This window comes from Anguilla rostrata, chromosome 6, assembly GCF_018555375.3.
Source record: "Anguilla rostrata isolate EN2019 chromosome 6, ASM1855537v3, whole genome shotgun sequence".
Lineage (NCBI taxonomy): Eukaryota > Metazoa > Chordata > Actinopteri > Anguilliformes > Anguillidae > Anguilla > Anguilla rostrata.
Window position 1 is genome coordinate 24942627 of NC_057938.1, and position 24132 is coordinate 24966758.

Below are 24132 nucleotides of genomic sequence, written 5' to 3' on the forward strand. Positions count from 1 at the left end.
TTGGAAGAGATAGGGTGGAGATCAAGGCGAAAGCCGTTGTGGTTAAATATCAGATGGCAATGCTGCCTGCACCGGCGCATATTATTTTACAGCTGATATCAGTACAGTATGCGAAAAGAAGTGGCTGAAACTCACAAGTGCGGACAATGAGGATGCGGGATGTGTTTTCTGAAGCCTCCTTTGGAAAGCGGATGTTATGTGCTTAACCGTGTCTGGAGGATATTTCTTTGAAGAAATTTGGAGAGAAATCACTGCGTGAAGAGGGGAACCCGTCGGCTGATGCAGGATAGTTTGAAAACTTGGCTGAATTATAGCACATTTGTATTCATATTTGAATGAGCAAGCCACATGTTATCGTTACTTTATATTATGATACAATTGCGGTTACGCCTGAATACAACCTAAAAACGGGCCGGATGGTTTGAAAATTATGAGAAGATTGCGGGAGCTATGGACCAGTGGTTACATGCAACTGAGAGAACATTGCGATTTATTTACTATTTTAATGTTCCTTTAATATTCTTTATATAATTTACAAGTTTGCGGTGAAATTAAAATTTCACATAACAACAATGCAACAAGTATTTCCAGTTGGTATTCTGAGGAATTAATACCTCGCTCATGGCAAGGATTGGAAGCAGAGAGTGCTTCGCTGATTTAAATGATTTCAGAGGAACTGATTAATATAAGCGCTACGCAACGAGAAAAAACGTTTCCTTAATGGTTATATTTTTACATTTGTTAAATTATTAATTTTTAAATTTTTATATTATTGTATTGTCACTCTTAAATTTAATATCACTGTATTGTCAGCGACTGCCGGCACCTTATTACCCAGAGAATCTAAAATAATAAATAATCGCATTGTTTCTTGCACTCAATGTTCTTAGTCTGTTGGAGATTTTACCATGGAAACAGAAGCGAAGCTGGTGACTGCTACGGTAGGCTACATGACTTCCGAGGGTGTCTGCCGCAGCTACACAGTTTAGAAAATATCCTTAATCACATAGTACTGCCTTCTAAATTGATGTTTTGCAACAGTGGACATCTGTAGATGGCAATCTGTTTAAAATGTTATTGACTCGTTTATGAATAAGTCCTTCTCTTGCTTTTGGACCCTTACAGAAATTACATAGACGTGCATTTATGTATTTATTACGTAATAAGAAAGCAATAGCATTTAATGAACTGTAACTGTCACCCCTTGGCCTCGTCTAAGTGTATTAAAACTTCATTATGTTATGTAGGCAAGTTCTAAAGTTTTATGAGAGACATTAGAGGGCATTCCTGTTTGAACATGCAAACATGATACAAAGCACATGTGATGAACTGGTTGAAAGCTGTCTAGTGTATCTGGATTGAAGGACTCTACAAAGCTGGAGTGAGGGAATTGGCTTGTTCTCAGGGGAAGACGTGGTCTACTGGAGGAAGAGGAGGGCAGTTTTAGTCCACAAGAGCCCTAACTAGGCCCCTTTTTTGAGGGGGGTAAAAGGAAGAACGCTGGCAATGCCTCAGAACCAGGCTTTCTCAGACCCGGAATATTCCGCGGAGCACTCAGCGGACCACTCAGTGACGCTGCCCTCAGACTTGGGACAGGCGGCGGGCCGCACGCACGAAGTGACGGTGCGCAGCTCTGGGTACTGCCTGTGCCTGCCGCGTTTCCTGCGGCTCACCTTTGTACCCGAGTCACTCGAGAAACTCTACCAGACCTACTTCAGGCGGCAACGGCATGACACCCTGCTGGTCCTGGTGGTGTTTGCTGCACTATTCGATTGCTATGTCATTATCATGTGCGCGGTGGTGTACACTCACGACAAGCTGGCTACAACGGTGGTGGGAGCTGTGGGGCTTGCGGCTCAGATCCTGCTCTACGTGCTGTGCCGCTTCAACTACCTGCCCAACCACATGGCCCGCAGAATGGTGCCCTACATCCTCTGGTTGCTCATCACTCTTCAGATCTTGTGCTACATGGGCCTGAACTTTGCTGGCTACCACCAGGCCGGTGATACAGTTGGCTGGCAGACCTTCTTCATCTTCTCCTTCTTCCTGACGCTGCCACTTGGGCTCCTGCCCGTCATCATCCTCACTGTGCTGTCGTGCGGCATGTATACTCTGGTGCTGGGGGTCACTGTTTCTCAGCAGGGGAATGTACATGGGGCACTCTTGTGCAGACAGGTGAGGTGGTAGGAGGGCACTCAAAGCATTTGAAGATAGGTGTGGGATATTGTGAGATAAGTGGCAGAAGGGAAATTAAACAATCGAGCAACAGTTGAGGGCCCTTAGGGATTTTATCACACTTAAACCCCCGGGACCAGTCCCTGCCTGACCCAACTCAACACTTCTTCAAAACCAAACATCTCAAACATCAGTCTGTCGGGGCACGTAGTCTGTTGGTTTTTTTTTCAGCACTTCAGTGCTTAATTAAAGTCAACAATTGACCACTGAGTCCACACACCTTGTCTTTAAGGTATAAATTGGCTGGTGAAAAGAGGTGTACTGCCACTGATGTGTAGTTGGTTTATGAAGTCATTTGAAATGGTTAAGAAGTTCAAGTTTGGCTATGGCGATAAGTGTTGATCCACTAAAAACATATAAATAAACAGTACATAATACTTTGTCAGCTTTGTTGGGGTAGAGTGAGTGAACTGCACTGCAAGTTTTAGGGAATTAGTTGTGTAAGCAAGGGTAATTTAAATTCCAGCAGGCACAACCGCTTTACCTTTAACAAGGTACTCAACTTGAACAGTTCTTGTACTGTAAGAAGTGATTTTCTTTGAGTCAAGGTGAAGATCATAAATGGATATTGGGAGGTCTGATTCTGTTGGACCTCTGGTAGTGAGATTTTGTTAGGTACCTACCACGCTGAGATAGTGAAAAGGGATCTCAGAGATCCAAAATTTCCCCCTGACTCTGTAAGGTATTTTTGGCAACTCCAACAAAGCCCTCTTGGAAGCTGTTGCTTAGCAACTCAAAGCAGCAGCCTCACCTCTAACATAAACTTGCGTTTGTTTTCTTGTATTGCGTTGTTATGAGTCCCCAACCTGAGAGCACGGTTCATCTGTGTGTGCGCACGTGTGTGTGTCTGCTTTTGTGTATGCTAGTAAAGTCACAGCTGAAAGAGCATTTTAATGTGCATTCATGCTTAGTACTGTCATTGTCTCCTGTCTCACATGACTGATCATAGACATGTGTATCCCACAGGTGGGAAAGATACTTTGGTATAAACAGTCACACAGCATATGCACATACACAAACACACACATACTCTCTCACCTACATAAATATGGACACACAAACACACACGCATGTTCACACATCACAGTCTGGTGGTTGGCAGCATATAGACATGTCATTGTTTCCATGAGAAGAGGGTAAAATGCAGTCTTCCCTTTTTCTATTAATAACATACTGTCCAGCTGCTTATCCAGCTTTTGCTAGATTAAATAATTATCATATAATAATAATAAATTATATAGTATACGTATAATAGCAATTCTAATATATATGATTATACATTGCAGGAAAGTGCATGAAAGCCTGTCTCTTAACTGTCTTGACTACTGCGTTTCAGCTCCTGGCCAACATAATGATTTATCTGTGCGCTATCATTGTGGGCATCATATCCTACTTCATGGCTGACCGCAAGCACCGCAAGGCCTTTCTGGAAGCACGGCAATCTCTGGAAGTGAAGATAAATCTGGAGGAGCAGGGCCAACAGCAGGTGAGGGAGAGTGAGAGAGAGGAGTCTGCAGCAGGTGAGGGAGAGAGACTTTTGATTACACAAAACTTTGCAGAAGCATTATGCCAAAAATACTATATCTATCCTATATGTTTATATGAGAGAGAGAGAGAGCAAGTGAGAGAGGGAGGGGGGGGAATACATAGTTCTTGAACAGTTCTTCATAGGTGGGGGAGGGCAGGCAGGTAATTAGGCTCAAGCAGTACATAGCCCTGGTGTGCTGTTACCTCCAGTGGAGCAGAGCAGGAACACCAGCTGCTGCTGTGATTAGCCTTGTTTTGACCTCCCCGAGCTGATGTTGTTATCAAACAGGTGCTGTTATTATGGAATAAACAGTTAAGCAATGGTTTTTGTGGAATACATAGCAAAACAACTTTAAATAGAGCATCTCAGCACTTAGCACTTGGACAATATTAAAACAGATGTTTATACATTATACACACGCACACACACACACATATATATATATATATATATATATACACTAACAGAAATACAGAAGCTACTCTACAAGATGCATACTTCTAGTTTGCTGCAAAAACCTAATGGCCTGGTTACAGTTTACTAAGAAGCACCTAAATAATTAGCCTGTTCTGGAAAAAAGGTCTTGTGGATAAAAGAGACCATGATTCACTTGTGTGAGCGTGATGGCAAGGGCAAAGTATGGAGGCCAATGGGAATTGGCCAAGATCCAAGCAGCCCCCCCCCTCCCTCCCCATCTGTGAAATATGGTGGCGGGGGTGTTATGGTTTGCGCATGTATGACTGCCACAGATACTGGCTAATTGGTCTTCATTGATCATGTACTCAACTGCTGCTATTGAAGCTGTAAGCTGGAATGAAGTGGCTTACCTGCCCAGGTTCCACCAAATGCCTCCAAATTTATTGTATTCACTATAGAGGCCTTTGGCTTATCAGGCTTTTTGTGATTTTTGAGCTCTTTTTTCTTAATGAGGTTACAAACAGTTAGTTTTGGCTAGCCTAAGGAATTGATTCATTGAATTTCATCGGCACTCTGGTCCTCATGTAAACAAACAGCAATGACAGACTCCTAAGGCAATCAGAAGGCTAGAACCAAAACTAGATAGCTCTCTTATACCTGTACTAAGGAAGCAAATGAAAACAGCAAAACATTATGATGCCCTGAAATAGGGGACTGTTTATAGAAAGTGCTGTCATTTATACATGATGAAACCATAATAAAAAGCTAAAGAAAGAAGCTGAGAATGTGCACTTGCACCACATGAATGAAATCTTTGATTACAAGTTTAAAACTGTAGGGTACTGAGCCAAATCAATAAAAAATATGTCTTTGTCCCAAACATTACGGCACTCACTGTATGTATGTATTATGTATAATTATGTTTTGGGTAACAGTCAAGTCTAATAATACCATTAGTATAGATCACATAATCAGACGTTGTCTGTCTTGTTCATTCCTGTTGTGTTGTGTGTAGTTTTAAGTACATATGGCCGTTTGTTATGATGCTCGGGCCATTCTTTTTCCTGCTCAGCTCTGAGTTCAGCAGCTTCCTTAAAAATTTTACTTTGTGTCTCCCACTCTTTCCCCTGCTTTATTCCTCTTCCTTCTCCTTTCCTCTCCTCCCATTTCCCTTTCTCATCTGTACCACTGCTTTTTATCCCTTTTTGGAATCCTTTCTTTCTTTTCTGTCCCTCTCATTTAGATTTTTTTAAAATCAGTCTTCCTGTTATCACATTTTTCTCAGTGTCATCTTCCTCCCTCTGTTCATCCATTGTTTGGTTTCCCTTCTTTTTCCCTCTCTCCTTATCTTCAACTTTTCCATCCTTCTCTCTCCAGACTGCTCGCTTAGAACAGCTCAATGCACTGGGCTTTATTTGTTGCAGCTGATGAGCCAATTATCCCACAGCACTCAACCAAATGAAGAATGATTTGTCTTTCTGAAGCAGTAATACTGTCCCTAGAGCATTCAGGTGTCACATAAAGACAGGTGTGCAGCTACACCAACTCATCACTGCCAGCTTCAGTGATTTCTCCCTCAGCTGTCTACCTGAGCGTTGTCTAACTTATCATTGTTCACCTCAGCACTGTTAGCTTCACAGTATTCTGCTCAGCAGGATTCTCCTCAGCAGTGCATACCATATGTCACTTCAGTTAAATATGATTCCTGACTCAATGTTGTCTCCATCAACACAATGTCTTCCTCTCCCCCTTGGAGCTAAGCTCAGTGTCTTGTACAGACATTTATTTTACTGTATAATGTTTGAATATTATAATGTAACATGAAGCAGACAGATGTACCATGAAAGGGAATTATCCCTTATTATGTGTACGGGTTATATAAATAATTGACAGGATGATTGATCAGGATAGAAATAATCAGGAACATGGCAATTAACAGTTTAAGACAGAAAAAGCTCTGTTACTAAACATTTAAAAAGACAATTATGGGAGAAATGGGCTTTTGTATTGTAATATGTGTACGAAGGTTAAAAACATGAAGCCTTCTATTAGTGCGTGGACCCCGAAAGGGCGCAAAGAAGTAAAAAAATACATTTAACAGTTAACAGTATATACAAGATGGCAGTGGTTCATTAATATCTTTGCTTAATGTCTAAACAGTAAAAATAACTGTTAAATTCAGCTCCATAAACTTTTCTTTGGCTGTACAGTGAAAGAGGGAAATTCACCTCAACCACCACCTATGTATACAACCCATGCATGACAGCCAGTTCTTTCTAGAACAATCAGCGCATGTCTTTTTGAGGGAGAGAGGCATTTATGTTACCTAATTTTGGCTGTGACGCTAGAAAAGACTTCATTGGTGATACTGGCTGTATTGATTTGGGACCTTGCATTTTTCATGGACATTTTGATGCTAGACTGTGAATAAATGAATAAAATTGTCAATGGTGCAGTCTGAGGCTAATGGTCCGGTTGTACTGCATAAATGCATATACAGTAATGTGAATGCTGATCTAGAACTGTGAAATTGGACCGGAGAAAGCGCAATTCATGTTGTTCTTTCATTCCTTTTCTCCATCTCATTATTTACTTTTCATGCTGCTGTCTCCCCCTTCATTTCTTTTTATACCCTCTTCCCTCTGTGTTTCTCAGTTTCCTTTACATGGTTTGTGTCCATCGTCCGCTTTCCCCCTGGTCTCTCTATCCCTCTCCCTGTGTGTTTTCCTCTCCATCTCTAAACCCCTGTGGCCAGTCTCAAGTCGACCTCCTGCTTTTCATCCCACTGGCTCTCTGCTGTTATTTATAAAACAGAGAGATAGAGAGAGTGTTAGCAAGAGAAAGAGAGAGAGAGAGAATACAAATGGAAAAGCAAGTGCTGCTGGGAAATGGGTGAAAATGCTACAGGTTGCCATAGTGACCAACCTCCAGAGACCATGCTGTCTGTAATCATGCTCGCAACTCTTATTTAATAGCAAAATGTTCATCCTCTCCCTCTTCTCTCACACTTAACTGCTTTGTTTGTAACTTGAATTGCTATGAGAGGGAGTTTTTTTTGTGGAATCCAGGATTTTAAAGCACCGCAGTGCCTGACAAAAATACATTTATAGAAATATTATTACTGTGTCATGTTGCAGAGAGTTTGCTTTAATTAGGTGTGTAAAGCTGACTAGACCAGTTCATGTTATTTATGTGTTTTTCTGTTGTAAAATGGAGCATATAAAGCTCCTACAGATGGATACAGGTGTGTGGAAATAATAGATCATAAACATGGCTAATGTAACAGCATACTTGGCTTTAACGTATAACGTAACATCTGGCAATAAAATATTGTCTCAAAAAATACATCATGTATTATAAAATTCGGGCTACATGAATTTTATATATCAAATATACAATAAATGAGAAATTACTTCATGTTTATTACATTAAAACGGCTGAACCTCCACTCCCATAACAGCATAACGTAAATGAGAATTACTGAAGCTTTGTACCTCTATGTCATTGCCACATACCCAGCTAACACAAGATGTTCTCACAATGGGCCTAATTCAAAAAAGCTTTCTTAAATTATTCTTACTTTTGTTCTGTTCCTGTGAAAAAAACGAAATGGGATTCATGCCACATATGCAGACCTTAGTTTTTGAACATATCCCAGGTGCATGAGAAGATAAATGCTGACTGTTTGAAAATTTTATGTGCAATCCTGTTCATGTGATTAACATAAGGAAACAGAATGAACAAATAAAGATAAGAAAAAGAATGATGAATGCTGAAATGTTCTCAGAAATGTTCTTGCACGCAGTTTACGGTCAAATGTGATTGCACACATTTTGCAAACGAGGCCCAATGTTACTGGAATGTATTGTCAATGTTATAACATTGCCACTATATGGCCGCAACACTGTTTTTGTGCTAGCTGGGTTCTCACAGAGGGGGCCTGTCCCTGTTCCGCAGGAGGAGCTGTTACTGTCCATCCTGCCCAAGCACATTGCGGATGAGATGCTGCAAGGAATGAAGAAAGAGGCCAACCAGAACGAGATGCAGCAGTTTAACACCATGTACATGTACCGCCACGAGAATGTCAGGTAAACGCCATAACAGCGTGAGGTAAACACCATGACAACAACAGGTGAATGCAATAACAACATGAGTTAAACACTATGACATTATCAGGTAAACAGAATGACATGGAGTATATGCCGCAACAATGTCAGGTAAACACAGAGAATGTCAGATGAATTTGTACATGGACATCACAGAGATACTGCAAGAGTATAACATAAATGTGACGACATGGGTTAAATGCTAGTGCGGTGTCCGATAAAGGATCAGCTTTCAGTCAGATGAGACTGAGTAGTAGTGAGACAGGAAGCAGTCTGGTGAGGACATGGATGAGACAGCAGCCAGTCTGGTAAAAAGGTAAATAGATGATTGGATAAATCATTTGGCAACCGTGAGGCAATAGCCAGTTGGGACACAGATGCAGACAGTTGTGACGACTGGCGACAAGTTAGATGACATTTTCCTGACAAAGTATTGTGTGAATATCCTGGACCCAGGAGCATGGCATTTAAATATAGTTCCTGTGGTCTGTTTTGTTTGGAAAACGCATACTGAAGGAACTCCTCGTTAAGTATTTCCAGCACGAAAACAGTACAAACACTGTCATAATCAGAACCTTTACTGATCCCCTGATTTTCAATAGAATTTGAGAATTTGAGATGGGTAGAGTAGGGAGGTGTTCGATTCAGTTGGACCTGAGGATCTGAAAGATAGTGACCATTATGATGACATGATTTCTGTGACAATTACTTTTGACCAATCAATGGCACTATTAATCCAATCAACTACAGTGTTACTAGCTCTGTCACTGGTTCCTGTTGGGTTCTCTGGGTACCTGGCCAGGTGTAGGGACTAAATGTGGTTCCTGGAAATAGATATGGGGTGATTCTGTTGTTAATTGACACATTAAAGAGATCCTGGTATTTTGGTTTTGGGTTACACAAGTATAAAGTATGGAAAAACACATTTTTATGTCTTCAGAAGAAAAACCCTACTTAATTCACACATTCACATGTGTAACCTTTTATTAATATTGTTCTTCCTCCCTCCTCTTTTATCACAATCCCCTTTCCTCTTTCCTTCCCTTCCTCTCCCCTTCTTTCTGTTTTCCTCTCTCCCTCCTGCAGTATCCTGTTTGCTGACATTGTGGGTTTCACCCAGCTGTCTTCATCCTGTAGTGCACAGGAGTTGGTCAAGCTGCTCAACGAGTTGTTCGCTCGCTTTGACAAGCTGGCTGCTGTGAGTCTCTCTTTCTCACTCCCTCTCTCACTCATTCACTCACTCTCTCTCTCTCTCTCTCTCACTCTCTCACTATCTCTTGCGCTCTCTTTTTGACTCTCCCTTTCTAACTCTCAATCTCTCTAACTCTCTCTCTATCTCTTTCTCATTAATGCTTTATCAACAAGACTGTGTCAGGGAAGTGAATTTGTTTGAAATTTGGCCATTTCTGAAATCATCCGTATTAACTGCTAACACCCTCATTTAATGTTCAGCACTCTGCATATAGAACAAAAGTGCATCAACAGTTAAAACCCCTCATTTGTCCAACATATAAAATTTATTTGATTTAATTTGTTAATTATTATCAAATTATATCAATTATCTATTAAATTGCCATATATATCTTGCCTGGGCCTCTCTGTGTGGAGTTTGCATGTTCTCCTCGTGTACACGTGGGTGTCCTCCGGGTACTCCGGTTTCCTCCCTCAGTCCAAAGACATGCAGGTAGGCTAATTGGAATCTTGCCCATAGGTATGAGTATGTGAATGGTCAGTGAATGGTATGTGTGCCCTGCGATAGATTGGCAGCCTCTCCAGGGTGTGTTCCTACCTCTCGTACAATGCACGCTGGGATAGGCTCCAGCACCCCCCATGACCCTGCCCATGATAAGCGGGTATAGATAATGGATGGATGGATATAGCACAAAATATATTTCCTGAAGCAATTTGAGTTATGTAGTTTGCTGAATGGTACAACCAACAATGCTCTATTTGGGAATTGAACCTACAGTAAAACTCCAAAGTCGGCCACTTCCCTAACAAGGGTCAACACACTGTGCAAACACATTGTGTTCACTGTTGTATCTGGTACAGTGGCTACCATATTTTATCCATTTTCCTGAATGTATCTTTCTTTTCAGAAATACCACCAGCTGAGGATTAAGATCCTGGGAGACTGTTACTACTGTATCTGTGGGCTGCCAGACTACCGTGAGGATCACGCAGCCTGCTCCATCATGATGGGTCTGGCCATGGTAGAGGCCATCTCGTGAGTGCAGGCCGGTGTCAATGTGGGGGGTAGCAGGCTATTTTCTTTTGCTTTGATGCTAGCTGTATAGGTCTGAACCTGATTCTATGCTGGCTGTCCTCAGGTACGTGCGTGAAAAGACTCAGACGGAGGTGGACATGCGTGTGGGGGTGCACACGGGCACCGTGCTGGGAGGAGTCCTGGGGCAGAAGCGCTGGCAGTACGATGTGTGGTCCACTGACGTCACCGTCGCGAACAAGATGGAGGCAGGGGGGCTCCCAGGGTACGTGGGGGTACTGATAATACCCTTCAGAACAGAACCGTCAATGTACTCCATTATACTGTACCTCTACACTTATACCATACCTGAGCTGCTGCTGTGATAAGTTGGCTGGGTCATCTGGGCAGAGAGCTTATATGCCAAGATGAACAGCATACGGACAGTATACCTAGTGAGCACTGAGAATATAATTGGGGACCCCGTTTAATATACTCATAGTATACTGAGGGTGCACTTAAGGTATGTGTAGCCACTACACAAAATTCTGCATTTATATTCCTTACCAGCTTGGTAAAAAAACACATGCTTACTGTGCACATGGCATACACTGACTCAATCTTAGACTGTGAACAGGTACACTGGAATTCACTTCACAAATGGCTAATAAAAAGCATGTACAGCACTGTGAAGGTAAGGAACTCACCTCAACCACTACCAAGTTGTGAGGCTCATCACCCTGAATTCTTCAGTGAATAACTGAGCCGGTAAAATGGGTGGTTAGTTAAAACAATGAAATTGTTCCTGCTTAAGAGCATCTTCAGTGAAAATAAATAAAATTACCCTATTATTTATGGTCTGGAAAATGGCACCATCTGGTGGATGGATAGGAGAATGATTAAGTATACTGCCTGAGCTAGATCCACTATTTCAGAACTTTATCTATAGTAATTTAACCAAACTTCTGCCTCAGCCTCTGCCCAAACTACTTGTACAGTACCCATACCAGAACTGCATCCACACTTGCTGCATTTTGTTCTGAATTGTGTGCTGAACCTTCAGCATGTATAAATTAATTTGTTTTATTTTTAGCGTTCATATATAATACATTTTCCAATAATAAATAAAATGCACCCCATTCAGATGAACCACATCCGAAGCAATGATGTCACCCAAGTATAATGTCTCTTCTCTCTGCCATTCCAGAATGGCTGCAATTAAACAAAAACAAGACTTCAAATCTTCAGTTATGTCTTATATATTGCAAAATATATAGAAAGCAACAGATCCAAAGCCATTACGTGGTATTGTTCAATTCATATTCATTTAAATTTTAAGAAGAGGTGGCATTATATCCCGATGACATCATTTCCAATGGTCTTTTACAGATACAGCCAAAAAGATTTGGTTTTGATGCATGGACTACAGGTCACTCCCATTGGGGTATAACAGAATATACCAGATTATTATTTTTCTTACTACTTTTTTGCCTGTGTTGCAGACGGGTCCACATCTCTCAGAGCACCATGGATAGCCTGCATGGGGAATTTGAGGTGGAGCCAGGTAATGGGGGCGAGCGTTGTGAATACTTGAAGGAGAAGGGCTATGAGACCTACCTAGTGGTTGTGTCCAAGGATGGACTAAAAGGTCTGGTGAGTGGCATCTCTTAACAAATAATTTGTCACCCTTATGTGTGTGTATGTATTGGGGGGATATTTAGGTCTCTGTAGTGTTCCATATGTAGAAGATTGTGCATTAGCCCCATGAATAACTGGATGCACTACCATCTCTTCCTCTGTCTCTCTTTTTCTCATTCTCTCTATCAATCTTTATTTCTCATTTTCTTCGAGAAGCTGTCTATTGAATCACCCTCTCGAAACTCTCCAGCATTGATAAATACTACAGAATGCAATGGGAGCACAGCCTGCACACCACCACCACCAGAGGAACCTGAGGAACTCGACACACAGGTATAAAACACCTCATGTTCTGACATTCCAAAAAACCAAGATTTTAACCCCCTACCTTAATACCAAACCCAGATTCCAACCCCATTCCTTAATACTCAATCAATCAATCAAATTTTATATATAGCACATTTTAAGGATTTGTCACTATACCCTTGACAATTTACCCTGGCCTAAATCCCCACAAAACTAGCCAGAGGCAACAGTGGTAAGGAAAAATTCCCTGGAAGACATGTATGAAGAAAACTGGGAAGGAGCCAGACTCAATAGTGACACCCATTCTCCTCTAACTGACTCAGGGAGTCAGTTCACAAACACAAAGTCAGTCAGTTATGGGCAGGTTGCATGAAGCTTGTGTAACTGAAGGTGGTGGTCCAGGGGTTGGGTAGCGGGCTGGAGTAGTGGCTAAAGGGGGAACAAACAGCAGGTTTTGAGTGGGAGGGAAATGGGGCATGTAGCCCATTGGGGAGAGTGAGAAACAAAGAAATGAGAGTTGGGGAATAGCTATAGGTAGAAAACAAAGATAGAGAGTAGAGCAAGCAACATTTAGTTCTCGCTAGGAGTTTACTTATGACAGCACAACTACTAGGACAGAGACAGAGACTCCACACAGAGATGAGAAAGGCAGGAAACCTACCCACTCCCCCAAAGCCTGCCTGTAACAGGGTCACAACTGTTGATAGGTGACAATAATTAAACGATACACTATGCCTGCATGCTTCTCCAGCTTTGTATCTAGACTATAAGTGGTTATAAGCTTCACTGAAAAGGTGCTGGACTTAAATATTGAGACTGTCTGATTCCCTTTCATGTTTTGGAAGGTTATTCCATAGTAGGGAAGCTCTATAGGAGACGGTTCTACGACCTGACAAGTTCTTGGATATTCTTGGGGCTGCTAGATAATTTACATCTTGAAAACAAAGCATTCTTGCAGGCTTGTAAAGTTCAAGCATGTCTGATAAATATACTTATGCTAGTTCATGTTACGCTTTGAATGTACTGTATCACAGAAATTCTCTCCTCATTTGAAATAAAAAGGCAATTTTGCCCTGTTTGCACTGCTCTTAAATAAAGCCTTATAACTTTGTGTAAACACACACCACAGACATGGATGACGGCAGTATTCGAAGGTCAGAAATGTACTATCAAAACAATATGATATCATATCAAATCAAAACATATGAAATATGTGAGGAATTATTCACAAACATAATATATTTTAAAATGTGATACAGATAACATAAAGCGCCTTATAATTTATTTGCTCTGCTGTTTATTTCTCAAAATCCACCATTACCACATCAGCCAGTGAAAATTTATGGTACACAGTTAATCTCCAACATCCTGCAAAATAAATAAATGCATATATCTAAAAGCTGTCAAAATCAACAAGGGTTTCTAAGGATAGACTAGTTTTCACATTGAAAATTCACTTTTGTCCAGTACTTCAATAACTTTGCCATAATGAAAAGCTATTTAATTAGAATATGTGCCATTATTAGGTTATATACTGTATTTAAGAGTCCGGGATTTTTCTATAGAGTGCGTTATTTAAAGAAAGTGCGCCTCAGCTGTGAGCGAACTAGACGCCCTGCAGAGCCGGCTGGTAAGATAAACATCCCCTAAACACAGAAATTCCTCCGAGGGTTCATTTTAAAGCTAAGAGTCCTGGCTAATTTGCCCTGCTGCTAAGTGACTTATAAAGACACCAATCGCTGCTCAGACAACCAAAACCAGCTAACTCCTAAGAACGGATTTGTAATCAGACCGTGGCTACAGCTTTGCTTCTCTGGGGGTGCGTCTTATTACTTTTCGCTCCGCAGCTCCTTTCCTCCACTCCCCCACTACCACTCGTCTCCTACCCAGGAGTATGGGGAGGAGACAAGTGGAGAAAAGGAGAGAAGGAGGTGTGAAGACAATTGGGACAGCTGGACATCTCCTATTGATGAAATAGCCCTATCATAATCAGTATATTTTGCACAGCCCACAAACAGTCCCGTAGCCAGTCTCAGATTTTGCACATGGTCATCCCATTTAATGCTGCAATCTTTAAAGCTTCCCCGTCTTAAATTGCCAAATTAGTCCGTAGAATATGAGCCACAAAAACAAACTGACATTTTGTTATCCGTTGCAGGCAATCTAGCCTACAGGTAGGATACTGTGTGTAGAAATAACCTAATGAACCACATGCAAATTTGACTGAATATTTTGCGTAATTGGGGAAATTTGAGTTCTCTGCCATCACCGCTTTCTAAAGTTTGGATTGTGTCCGATTCTATGGGATGTCACCCTAAAATATGAAAATACTTCCACGGTAGGACATATCGATGTATCCTTGCCAGGAGGAGCTCAGCATAAAGGCGCTTCACTTGTCTCCTCCAAACACAAAAATCAGTTTCTAGGGCATGGAGGAGACAAGGTGGTAGTGGAGGAAAGAAGGATACATTTTTCAAGTATTGGAACACACCCTGGAATTTTCTCTGAGGAGATGTACTGCATCAGATTGAGTTCAAAATGACGTTGGAGCTCGGAATTAGCTACAGCTTGCAATTAAACTGAACTATTTTGGATTACAAAAACATTTATATGGGCAAAATAACCATAAAGATGCAAATATTGGATATACTAGAAGTGAATGCAATGCAAGTACATTAGATATGGACATTTAAAACTTTTTTCTGACTGATTTATTTAGTGATTTAAGGCACTGTCTTGAAAGCTGAAAGGGTGTAAGATTTTTTCATGTAAAGATATATGAGGCAAGATCACTGTTGAGAGTATTTTTTAAAATATGTTTATGATGTGGTTTAGGGTGTAATAAGCCATCAGGGGACAGGGAGTCTCCTTTTGTTTTATTGTCGTGTGATAAAGGGAGAAGAGATAAGGGAACAAATGGCCTTTTTAGCACAGAAGAATCTCCTGAAGGCTCGGAGTGCTAGTTTGTGGTGTGTTTGTCCAATTTATTTTAATGAATGTTGGATATGTGATGGTTCCAAATTCAGTGGGTGCCGGTGTCCACACCACTAGAGGGCAAGAGGGAAAAGCTTTTACTGTCTCCACAAAACATATGAGCATGTGCGATCCCTGTCTTGTCTTAGGTGGTGAACCCCTCCTTTCCGAACCGCCGGCATCAGCTTCGACTGCGTAGCCTGGCAGAGAGGGTGGTCAATGCTCAGGAGGATGAGCTGGAGCTAAACAAACTGCTGAACGAGGCCCTGCTGGAGCGGGAGACTGTGCAGGCGTAAGTGCGCTAACTACAAGATACTGCCAATAACAATCTTCTGAAAGCATGCCACATAGGTAGTGCCTTCCCAAAGTATTGGCACTCTTGATAATCTTAAACAACAACACAGGTAGCCCAAAATTGGGACTATATTTTCTGTTGTATACTAATACAATTGCTCAGGGAAATGTTTTTAACAATTAATAATTTTATAGCCAAAAAACACAGGTGTGAGAATGATTGGCACTCCTGTTTTTAGTACATTGTGCATCTACCCACTACTGAGTGGCTTTGTGTAATGTTCTATGAGATTGGTGAACATATCAAGTGGTGGCTGGGTGTTTGACATTCTTTTAGGTCATTGCAAATATATCATCCGTGGGGATCACTGTCATGTTCCTGGTTAAAATTAGCAAAAGAATACAACAGAGAGGGCGGAGGGCAAGGACTGATTCTGGATCTGGGGGACTGCGTAGGCCACCAAGCATTGTTACTGTAATAGTACAACAGAATATATACACTAATTTATCCCCTTTCTTCGCATCTCCTTCCCCTTTCTCCTCGCCCCTTCTTCTTCTGTACTAATTTCCCCCTCTTCTTTTCCTTTCACTATTCCCTTTTCTCATCCCATTCTCCCTCTCCCATCGCCCTTCAATCTCCTCTTACCATTCCACCCTCCTCCCTTCTTGCAGTCTCAAAGAGAAGCACACAAATTCTCTGTCCCTGCGTTTTATGGATCCAGAGCTGGAGATGCGCTACTCGGTGGAGAAGGAGAAGCAGACTGGAGCTGCATTCAGCTGCTCTTGTGTAGTCCTATTGTTCACCGCTGCCATGGAGACCTTCATTGATCCACAGTATGCGTACTCAATATCAACATGCCATCCCAACTAAACAAATGATGCTATTAAACTCAAATGTTATGATGGTGGAATGTCAGGAAATGGTGTTCTCTCAATTTTGACTTACATCTTTAAAATATTCTCCTGCATTTCTACTCCTGTGCTGTGCACACACACACCAATACCTCTCTGTTTTTCTAATTCCTTAGGCTAACCGTAAATTATGTGACACTTCTTGTTGGGGAAATCTTGTTACTTATTCTCACTATTTGCTCAATGGCAGCCATCTTTCCCAAGGTAAGTGCCCAGCTCTTTCAACTAGTATACTTCATCCAGCCAATCTATCATTGCAATCCATCTATGCAGACAAATACAGATAGATGTTAAATTCATGAGATCACATTGGTAGTCATGCTGATTATGTTGGGGTTAATGAATTTCTGAAAATGGATCACCGTTTATTGACAAATAATTGGTGACTATCTGTCGAACAGATGTTTCCCAAGAAGCTGGTTTCCTTCTCTGTTTGGATTGATCAAACACGCTGGGCCCGCAATACATGGGCCATGGCAGCCATCTTTGTCCTGACCATGGCTGACATCGTGGACATGGTGAGCAATGCCATCCTCCTCCTCCCTCTTTTTCCTCCTCCAGCTCCTTTTCTCTTCCTAATTTTCTTTTGCCTTCATCCTGTCTTCTCGGTCTCATTTCTTCTGATTTCTTCTCTTCACCACTTAAACTATTTTTGTTTGCCAAGACATTAGCCTTAAAGCTCTTCAAGACAAAAAATTTAAAGGAACAGGAAAAGGTGTGGCCTAAAAATTGTGGCGTCCAGGCTGGAGAAAAATCTTTTTAAAAGAGCAAGAATCTGTTTTCCTGTCTCCAACTTGTCATAGTTGTCACTGCTTTCATATGATTGATTAAAATATAATCAAATAAATATGTTTTTAAATAATTGGCAATAAATAAATACAGCTATTAAATAGTTTTATAGTATCTGTGTGTCAGGGCTGTGCAGAGACTTTTTGAGGGGCAAGTGCTTGAAGTTAGAAAAGGGCACAGCAACCAACAACACACAGTTATTGTACAGGATATATTTTGCCAAGATGAATGAAAGATTAATGACACCAACAATAATAGATATATTTTTTTTAATCTATTTGAAGGGGAAACTTGAACACTTGGGGCAAAAGGGGCAGGTGCTCAGCTTGGAGGAATGTGTGTCTCTGCCCTTATCACTTCACACAGACACTGTGAAACACCGAGTGTCATCAACGCTATAATATATGCTGATGTTTGTCTGATGCTGAGCAGATGTTGCCCTAATGTTGTGATGATTTTCTGCTGATGTTGCTGTAATGTTGTTCTGATGTTTCTCTGATTCTGGTGTAGTTCTGATTCTGTTCTGATGTTGGTCTTGTATTGCGCCGATGTTGTAGCTAAGCTGCCTGCAGCCCCCTTTCTTACTGAGGAACAGCAGCAGCAATATGGAGCTTTTTCTAGGCCCGCCAGAAGGAGAGGGGGGCTGTGTGGATAACCCCAAATACTACAGCTACATAACTGTGCTGGCACTCGTAGCGACCACCATGCTGGTGCAGGTCAGTCACATGGTCAAGCTCACCCTCATGCTGCTCATCACCCTGTCTATTGGTGTGATCAACATCTACAGCTGGTGGGACCTCTTTGACCAATATGACCGTGTCCGCTTTAAGGAATACACGTGAGTATTATTTCTTTTTGTGTACATATTATTAATAGGGCTGTAACCCATAAAATGTTCTGAATAATTTTTCCAATTAGTTGAATTAATAAGCCATTTAATTTTTTATTTGATTTATAATTGTTTTTGTGAATTTATCCGTAAATCATGAAGCATCTCTAATTTGTATGTCAGAAGATAACGTGGTTGAAATTACATCAGTCAAATACAGTGTTTGCAGCTTCTTTGCTTGAGTGAGAAAACACCAGCTGTGTTTAATATAATGTAAACACATTACACCAAGAGGCTTTGTTAAAAACTCCTCATGTTGTATATATACTCTGTATATAGAGTTCTCTAGTCCTAACTACACAGAGCAACTATGCCAATTTAACAATAAATTTAAGAATTAGATAAATTTTTCTCAAAAATTAGTTGGTGGGGCTGCTGGATGGCTCATTCGGTTATGGTGCTACGCTGTGGTGCATTAATGAGCCTCATGGCCTCATCAGTACCGTGTTAGTGCCAACTATGGCAGGTAGCTCCATAGGGAGATGCGTAGTTAGTGAATGTGTAGTCCAGGGTATGGGAGTGTTCAGTTTGTTAGGGATCTACGTTCATCACTATCTAGCGACCCCTTCTAGTCGACAGGGTGCATGCAAAAGAAATGTTTTCCTCCAACTCTCTTCTGTGCAAGCTTAGCTGTAGACTGTGGTGTCAAAAGAAGCAGCTGGCAACACAACCCGTTTCTGAGGAGAACCGTGCATGTCTATGTTACATACAAAAAATAAAGAAAAAATGAGGAGGGTGATTACAACATCTGTTTATTGATCAGGCTAATTAATCATAAATTAACTTCAGTATTGCCTTTGATTACTACAACCATGTCCACTTCAACATGTACAGTGCAAGTGCTTACTATTGGTACTAGTGGTTGTTATGATTGAGCAGTTGCATTGAAAACAACACCTGTGGCAGTAGCTTTAGTGGTTGTAAATGTAGTCTTTCTGTTCACAGGCCTTATATCGTTCCTTCAAAGTACTCCATGACTGTAATGATCATCATTATGATGTTCGGCTTCTACTATTTTGCCCGCCACGTATGTATCTTCGCCCTCATCCTGCTCAATGGTCCCTTTCCCCTATATGGGGCTCAACTCAAGTTCTAGACAACATGAATAGCACCCCTGCATAATATTACAAATATAGTGATAATGTTGCATATCTTTGGCTTTAGAAATGGCGATCTCTTCATTTCCTACAATGCACAAAATGTGGACAACTGTTCCACTACACCATTTGATAGCTATGCATGAGCTTTTTGACTACAACCATCATTGGCCACAAGCTTACACAAGCTTACTGTAACATTAAAATGAATTTTTCTGGAGAGACGTTGCTCATTTGGTAGTTTCCAACTCTCTTAGCTTATGCAACTCCCCCTGCTCAGGCAGAGGTTCAGTCCCCTGCCAGCAGACATTCTCAGCCATAGTCCCTTTTCCAACTGTGTCCCTGTCTGAATAAAGCAATAATTTTGGAAAGAGGGTGGACTGTCCACTCTTGCTTTTTTTAAAATGTTTTGATCAAAAGTTGCAAACAACGCCTGAAGACAGTTCTCTCCACTGCCCCCCAGATTGAGAAGCTAGCACGCACTCTTTTTCTGTGGAAGATTGAAGTGCATGACCAGAAGGATAAGGTTTCTGAGATGAGGCGTTGGAATGAAGCGCTGGTCACAAACATGCTGCCGGAACATGTTGCTCGACATTTTCTGGGATCAAAGAAAAGGGATGAGGTGAGGTAGTTAGCTAAAAAAGGAACACAATGGACTGGGAGAAGCATTATAACAATTGGCATTATTTATTTATGTGTGTTTCTTCTATTACTGTGTATTGCTATCTACAATGAACAAGAAATGTATAAGAAACAGTACTGTGAAGCTTAAATTCATTATACAACTTCTTGGACCTTGTAACTAGATTGAGTCTTGGCCAGAATGTAAAAAATATTATATCTATCCTCAGTTTTCTGAATTTTTACTGTTGCTTCTGTCTCATATTACAAAAATAACAAGAGTCTCCCCTCAGCAAGACAAATAAGATTTAAAAGTTGATACATATTTAACGGGCAGTTGATTAAAATTAGTCATTGAGACCAACGACAGCAACATAACCACACTGATGGATCCAGATGGGGTTCACAGGACATGAATCCCGGGACTGTAGTGACACCCCTCACCCCACTTCCAGCAGATTGATTGAGTAGATTTATTCTGGGTTTGCAGCATGTTAGACTGCAGGACTGGCACAAACTAATTTGAAAGCAAAAGTAGGAGAATGTGTTAGCCCCCATACCCTGCCCACTGTTCTACGGTTTACATAACTGTTTACACAGACTGCAGTTTACAGAAAAACCAGGAGTCACTCTGGATAAGTTTCCTGTAAATGCCAAAATCTAAACATTATAATATCTTATTATAATGGAAGACATGAATGATCCTGAGTGTTGATGAATTTATGCCCACTTGTAACCAGACTTTCAGCTTGCAAATGTTAAGGGATAAAAAAAGTCATTATGGATTGATAAATCTATCAAGGATCAAGTGTTATGGCTGAGTTGGATCGTGGCTTTCTGCAGGAACTCTACAGCCAGTCCTATGATGAGATTGGGGTAATGTTCGCCTCCATACCAAACTTCTCCGACTTCTACACAGAGGAGAGCATCAACAATGGTGGCATCGAATGTCTCAGGTTCCTTAATGAGATCATCTCCGACTTTGACAGCGTGAGTAGCTGCACTTCCATCTTCCAAGGCTACTGTACCAGAGCAGCTTTGCTCATTGTGAAATAGCACAGTTACTTGAACCATGAGAGTGCATTTTTTGTCAATGACCTTTGACCCCTGACAGCTCCTGGATTTGCCTCAGTTCCGCTGCATTACCAAGATCAAAACCATTGGAAGCACTTACATGGCAGCATCAGGTGTCACACCTGAAGCGAACACAAATGGATACAAGGTGAATCTCAAATAAATCACAGATACACCTGAGTATGTCACACCTACATCAGACACAACTGTGTAGCACATACACACCTGTCTGAGTCACAGATACATTAGCACACTCATAATAATGATGATGATGATGATGAGCATGATTAAACCTAAAATATGGTGTGGCCTACATATGGTGCTTTAAGAGGTCTGTGGTGGAGGAAGTGATGTAGTTGCTGGAGATGGTAATGTTGATGATGAAGGCTGATGAATATCCAACATAACAAATATCTTCCAGGCAAGGGTATGAGGTGGTGGTGATGATAATGTTGATTGCGATGAAAATGATGATGATGATGAAGACGACAATGACTGTATTGTGTTCTGCAGAAGGATGAGATGTCAGACCGGGAGAGATGGCAGCACCTTGCAGACCTGGCCGACTTTGCCCTGGCCATGAAGGTCACTCTCACGAACATCAACTGCCAGTCCTTCAACAACTTCATGCTCCGCATTGGTCAGTGTACTATGAGTGTGTGTGAGCCTGCATCATTGTGTGTGCATGCGTGTGTGTGCATACGGAATGTGCTGATGTACACGTGTAACAGGAAGTGCCACACTCTTCTTCAGGGCTCAACAAGGGTGCAGTGTTGGCCGGAGTAATCGGGGCACGGAAACCCCACTATGACATCTGGGGAAACAGCGTCAATGTGGCCAGTCGTATGGAGTCAACAGGAGTCATGGGCAACATCCAGGTATATTACACCTGTACAAGCAATCATATGAATGGAAGAGTAGAACAGCTACTGTTCAGAGAGAAGGGAGAAAATTAGGAAATTGCAATGGTTGATAGTAAATTCATGATTTTCCTAGACACTTGGATTGAAAGTGTGGAATCATTGGTCAGCTTCATTTTACTAAGATCGTAAATAGAGTTAAGTCAGTCAATAGTTTGTCAGCTCAAATGCACTGCCTCAGTAAAAGTGAACAGGACAGGGCATTACAGTTTATTTCGCTTCAGTTTCTTATTGTCGAATTGTATTCTTCCTCGAGTATCCCAAACTATGTGCACGGTTTTAACGCCCTCAGGTGGTGGAGGAATGCTATATTGTCCTGAAGGAGTATGGATTCCGTTTTGTGAGGCGAGGGCCCATCTTTGTGAAGGGAAAAGGGCAGCTCCTGACGTTCTTCATGAAGGGGCGGGACAAACAGGGCTCTTTCATCAACGGCTCTGCTGTCAACCTGCCCCACCAGGTGGCTGACTCCTAACCCTAACACACTGACAATTTGTTTGTCACACACTGACACACCGCTTTTCACACATTGACCTGCCCTCAGACACACACTGATACACCCTCTGTCACAAACGCCTTCTTTCATACTCAAACACAAACTCACATGCCCATCTTCTCTTGATCTCATGCTCCCTGGCACACATATGCTTTATGCACACTTGAAAAATCAAAGATGCACAAATACATAAGATGAACTACACATAGGTGAGTTTTAGTGCTACACTTCCATACTGCAGAAACATTTTTGACTGCTTTTCTCAGATTCTGCTCAGTACAAAGAAAAATGACAGCAAAAAGCCTGCAGGCTGCCTCAGCTCTCCGTGTGGAATTATACAACCTAAAGGCTAGTGTGTATGTGTGTGTGTGTGTGTGTGTGCTTGCGTGCGTGCATGGTTGTGTGTGTGTGTGTCTGTGCGTTTGTGCATGAATGAGGTATGTTTACCTGTGGGGTGGTGTTGCAGAGGCAGGTCTGACACCTTAGACTAAAGTCCTCTTCCTCAGTGTCCTTCCTCTGTGACATGGATGAAAGTGCAATATTTAAATCCCACTCAGTAAACTCTCACCCCCACCTCTCCTGCCTGTCCTCCTTGCAAAGTACTAAAGCACACTTTTGCCTACAAGGCATATTTTTATACTCCGATTGTAACATGCTTTTTGTTCAAGTAGGAAAATGTTCTGAAATAATGTATAAAGGTCCAATACATAACCATGTGTGTACCATTTTTCATCGCTTTCATTCAGATAACTTCAGGGATAGTAGAGAAAGAATAGCTAAGCTATACAATATTTTAGACCAGGACCAGTGTCAAAAGCACTGGAATCAGAAAGTAGACATTTTTGATCCATTCTTCAAATGGTGAAATGGTGAAATCAGATATCCAGCCTTCACTAACAATGTTGTTTCCGACTATTCCTTTTGATATCTGCTCTTAGGACAATGTCATCTCACACCATACTGTCTCTCCCCCTTTTTGTATAATGCCTGGAATCAGGATGTAGATATGTGGGCAGAGGCCACACAGCCTTTGATGTTAATCTCTCAAGCCCTTAAACTCAGGATTGGGGAACTGTGAATAATGTTGTTCAAATAATTTATTTGTTCTTTGAATTCTTTGATTAAAACTTTTTAAATGTGATACACCATCTCTGTAGTGTGGTACGGTTTTACTTGTTTGTGAATCTTGTTGGTGGTAAACTAATTCCCATAAAAAACACATTCCCTTTGGGATAAAATCTCCTAATTTAAATTCAGATGTAATATGTCTCTGCGGAAAGGGCTCCTCACTAAAATCTGGGTTTAAAACATTTCTTGGCATGTAATTGAATGTATATTTGCAACAAAACAAAAAACCCTTTGGGATTACTCTCTCGGTGCATATGGAATTGAAACAGTGACCAAGTGCCAGGTTTGAGTTCTGGAAAGGATATTTCTCTTTTGCCTTTTACCAAGGCACATACTTAATGATTTGATAGATTTGACCGCCCAGGCGGTTTTTGTTTAAGATTAAGGATATTTTAGATATGGGGGCTGCTGGATAGCTCATTTGATTATGAATTATATTTAATCTCAGGCGTGGCATGGTGGTGCAGTGTATAGTACTGTCACCTCACAGCAAGAAGGTCTTGGGTTAG

General features: G+C 41.3%; 1 protein-coding gene across 2 annotated transcripts; it reads left to right on the forward strand.

Annotated features, from left to right (window-relative positions):
• On the forward strand, nucleotides 1-23643 carry LOC135256903 (adenylate cyclase type 3-like). 2 transcript variants are annotated; one of them, XM_064339164.1, is made up of 20 exons: nucleotides 1-2175; nucleotides 3572-3721; nucleotides 8138-8268; nucleotides 9373-9484; nucleotides 10386-10513; nucleotides 10617-10775; nucleotides 11992-12142; nucleotides 12344-12460; nucleotides 15556-15698; nucleotides 16373-16534; nucleotides 16729-16816; nucleotides 17014-17130; nucleotides 17959-18239; nucleotides 19236-19317; nucleotides 19851-20009; nucleotides 20852-20998; nucleotides 21123-21230; nucleotides 21596-21722; nucleotides 21836-21960; nucleotides 22295-23643. In XM_064339164.1, exons 1-20 carry the CDS (start codon nucleotides 1507-1509, stop codon nucleotides 22472-22474), a joined length of 3336 nt encoding a protein of 1111 aa, XP_064195234.1. In that variant the 5' UTR covers nucleotides 1-1506; the 3' UTR covers nucleotides 22475-23643. The 2 variants fall into 2 exon arrangements, with proteins under 2 accessions (XP_064195234.1, XP_064195236.1); XM_064339166.1 differs by having other exon boundaries at nucleotides 1-941.
• The last annotated feature ends 489 nt before the right edge of the window (nucleotides 23644-24132 follow it).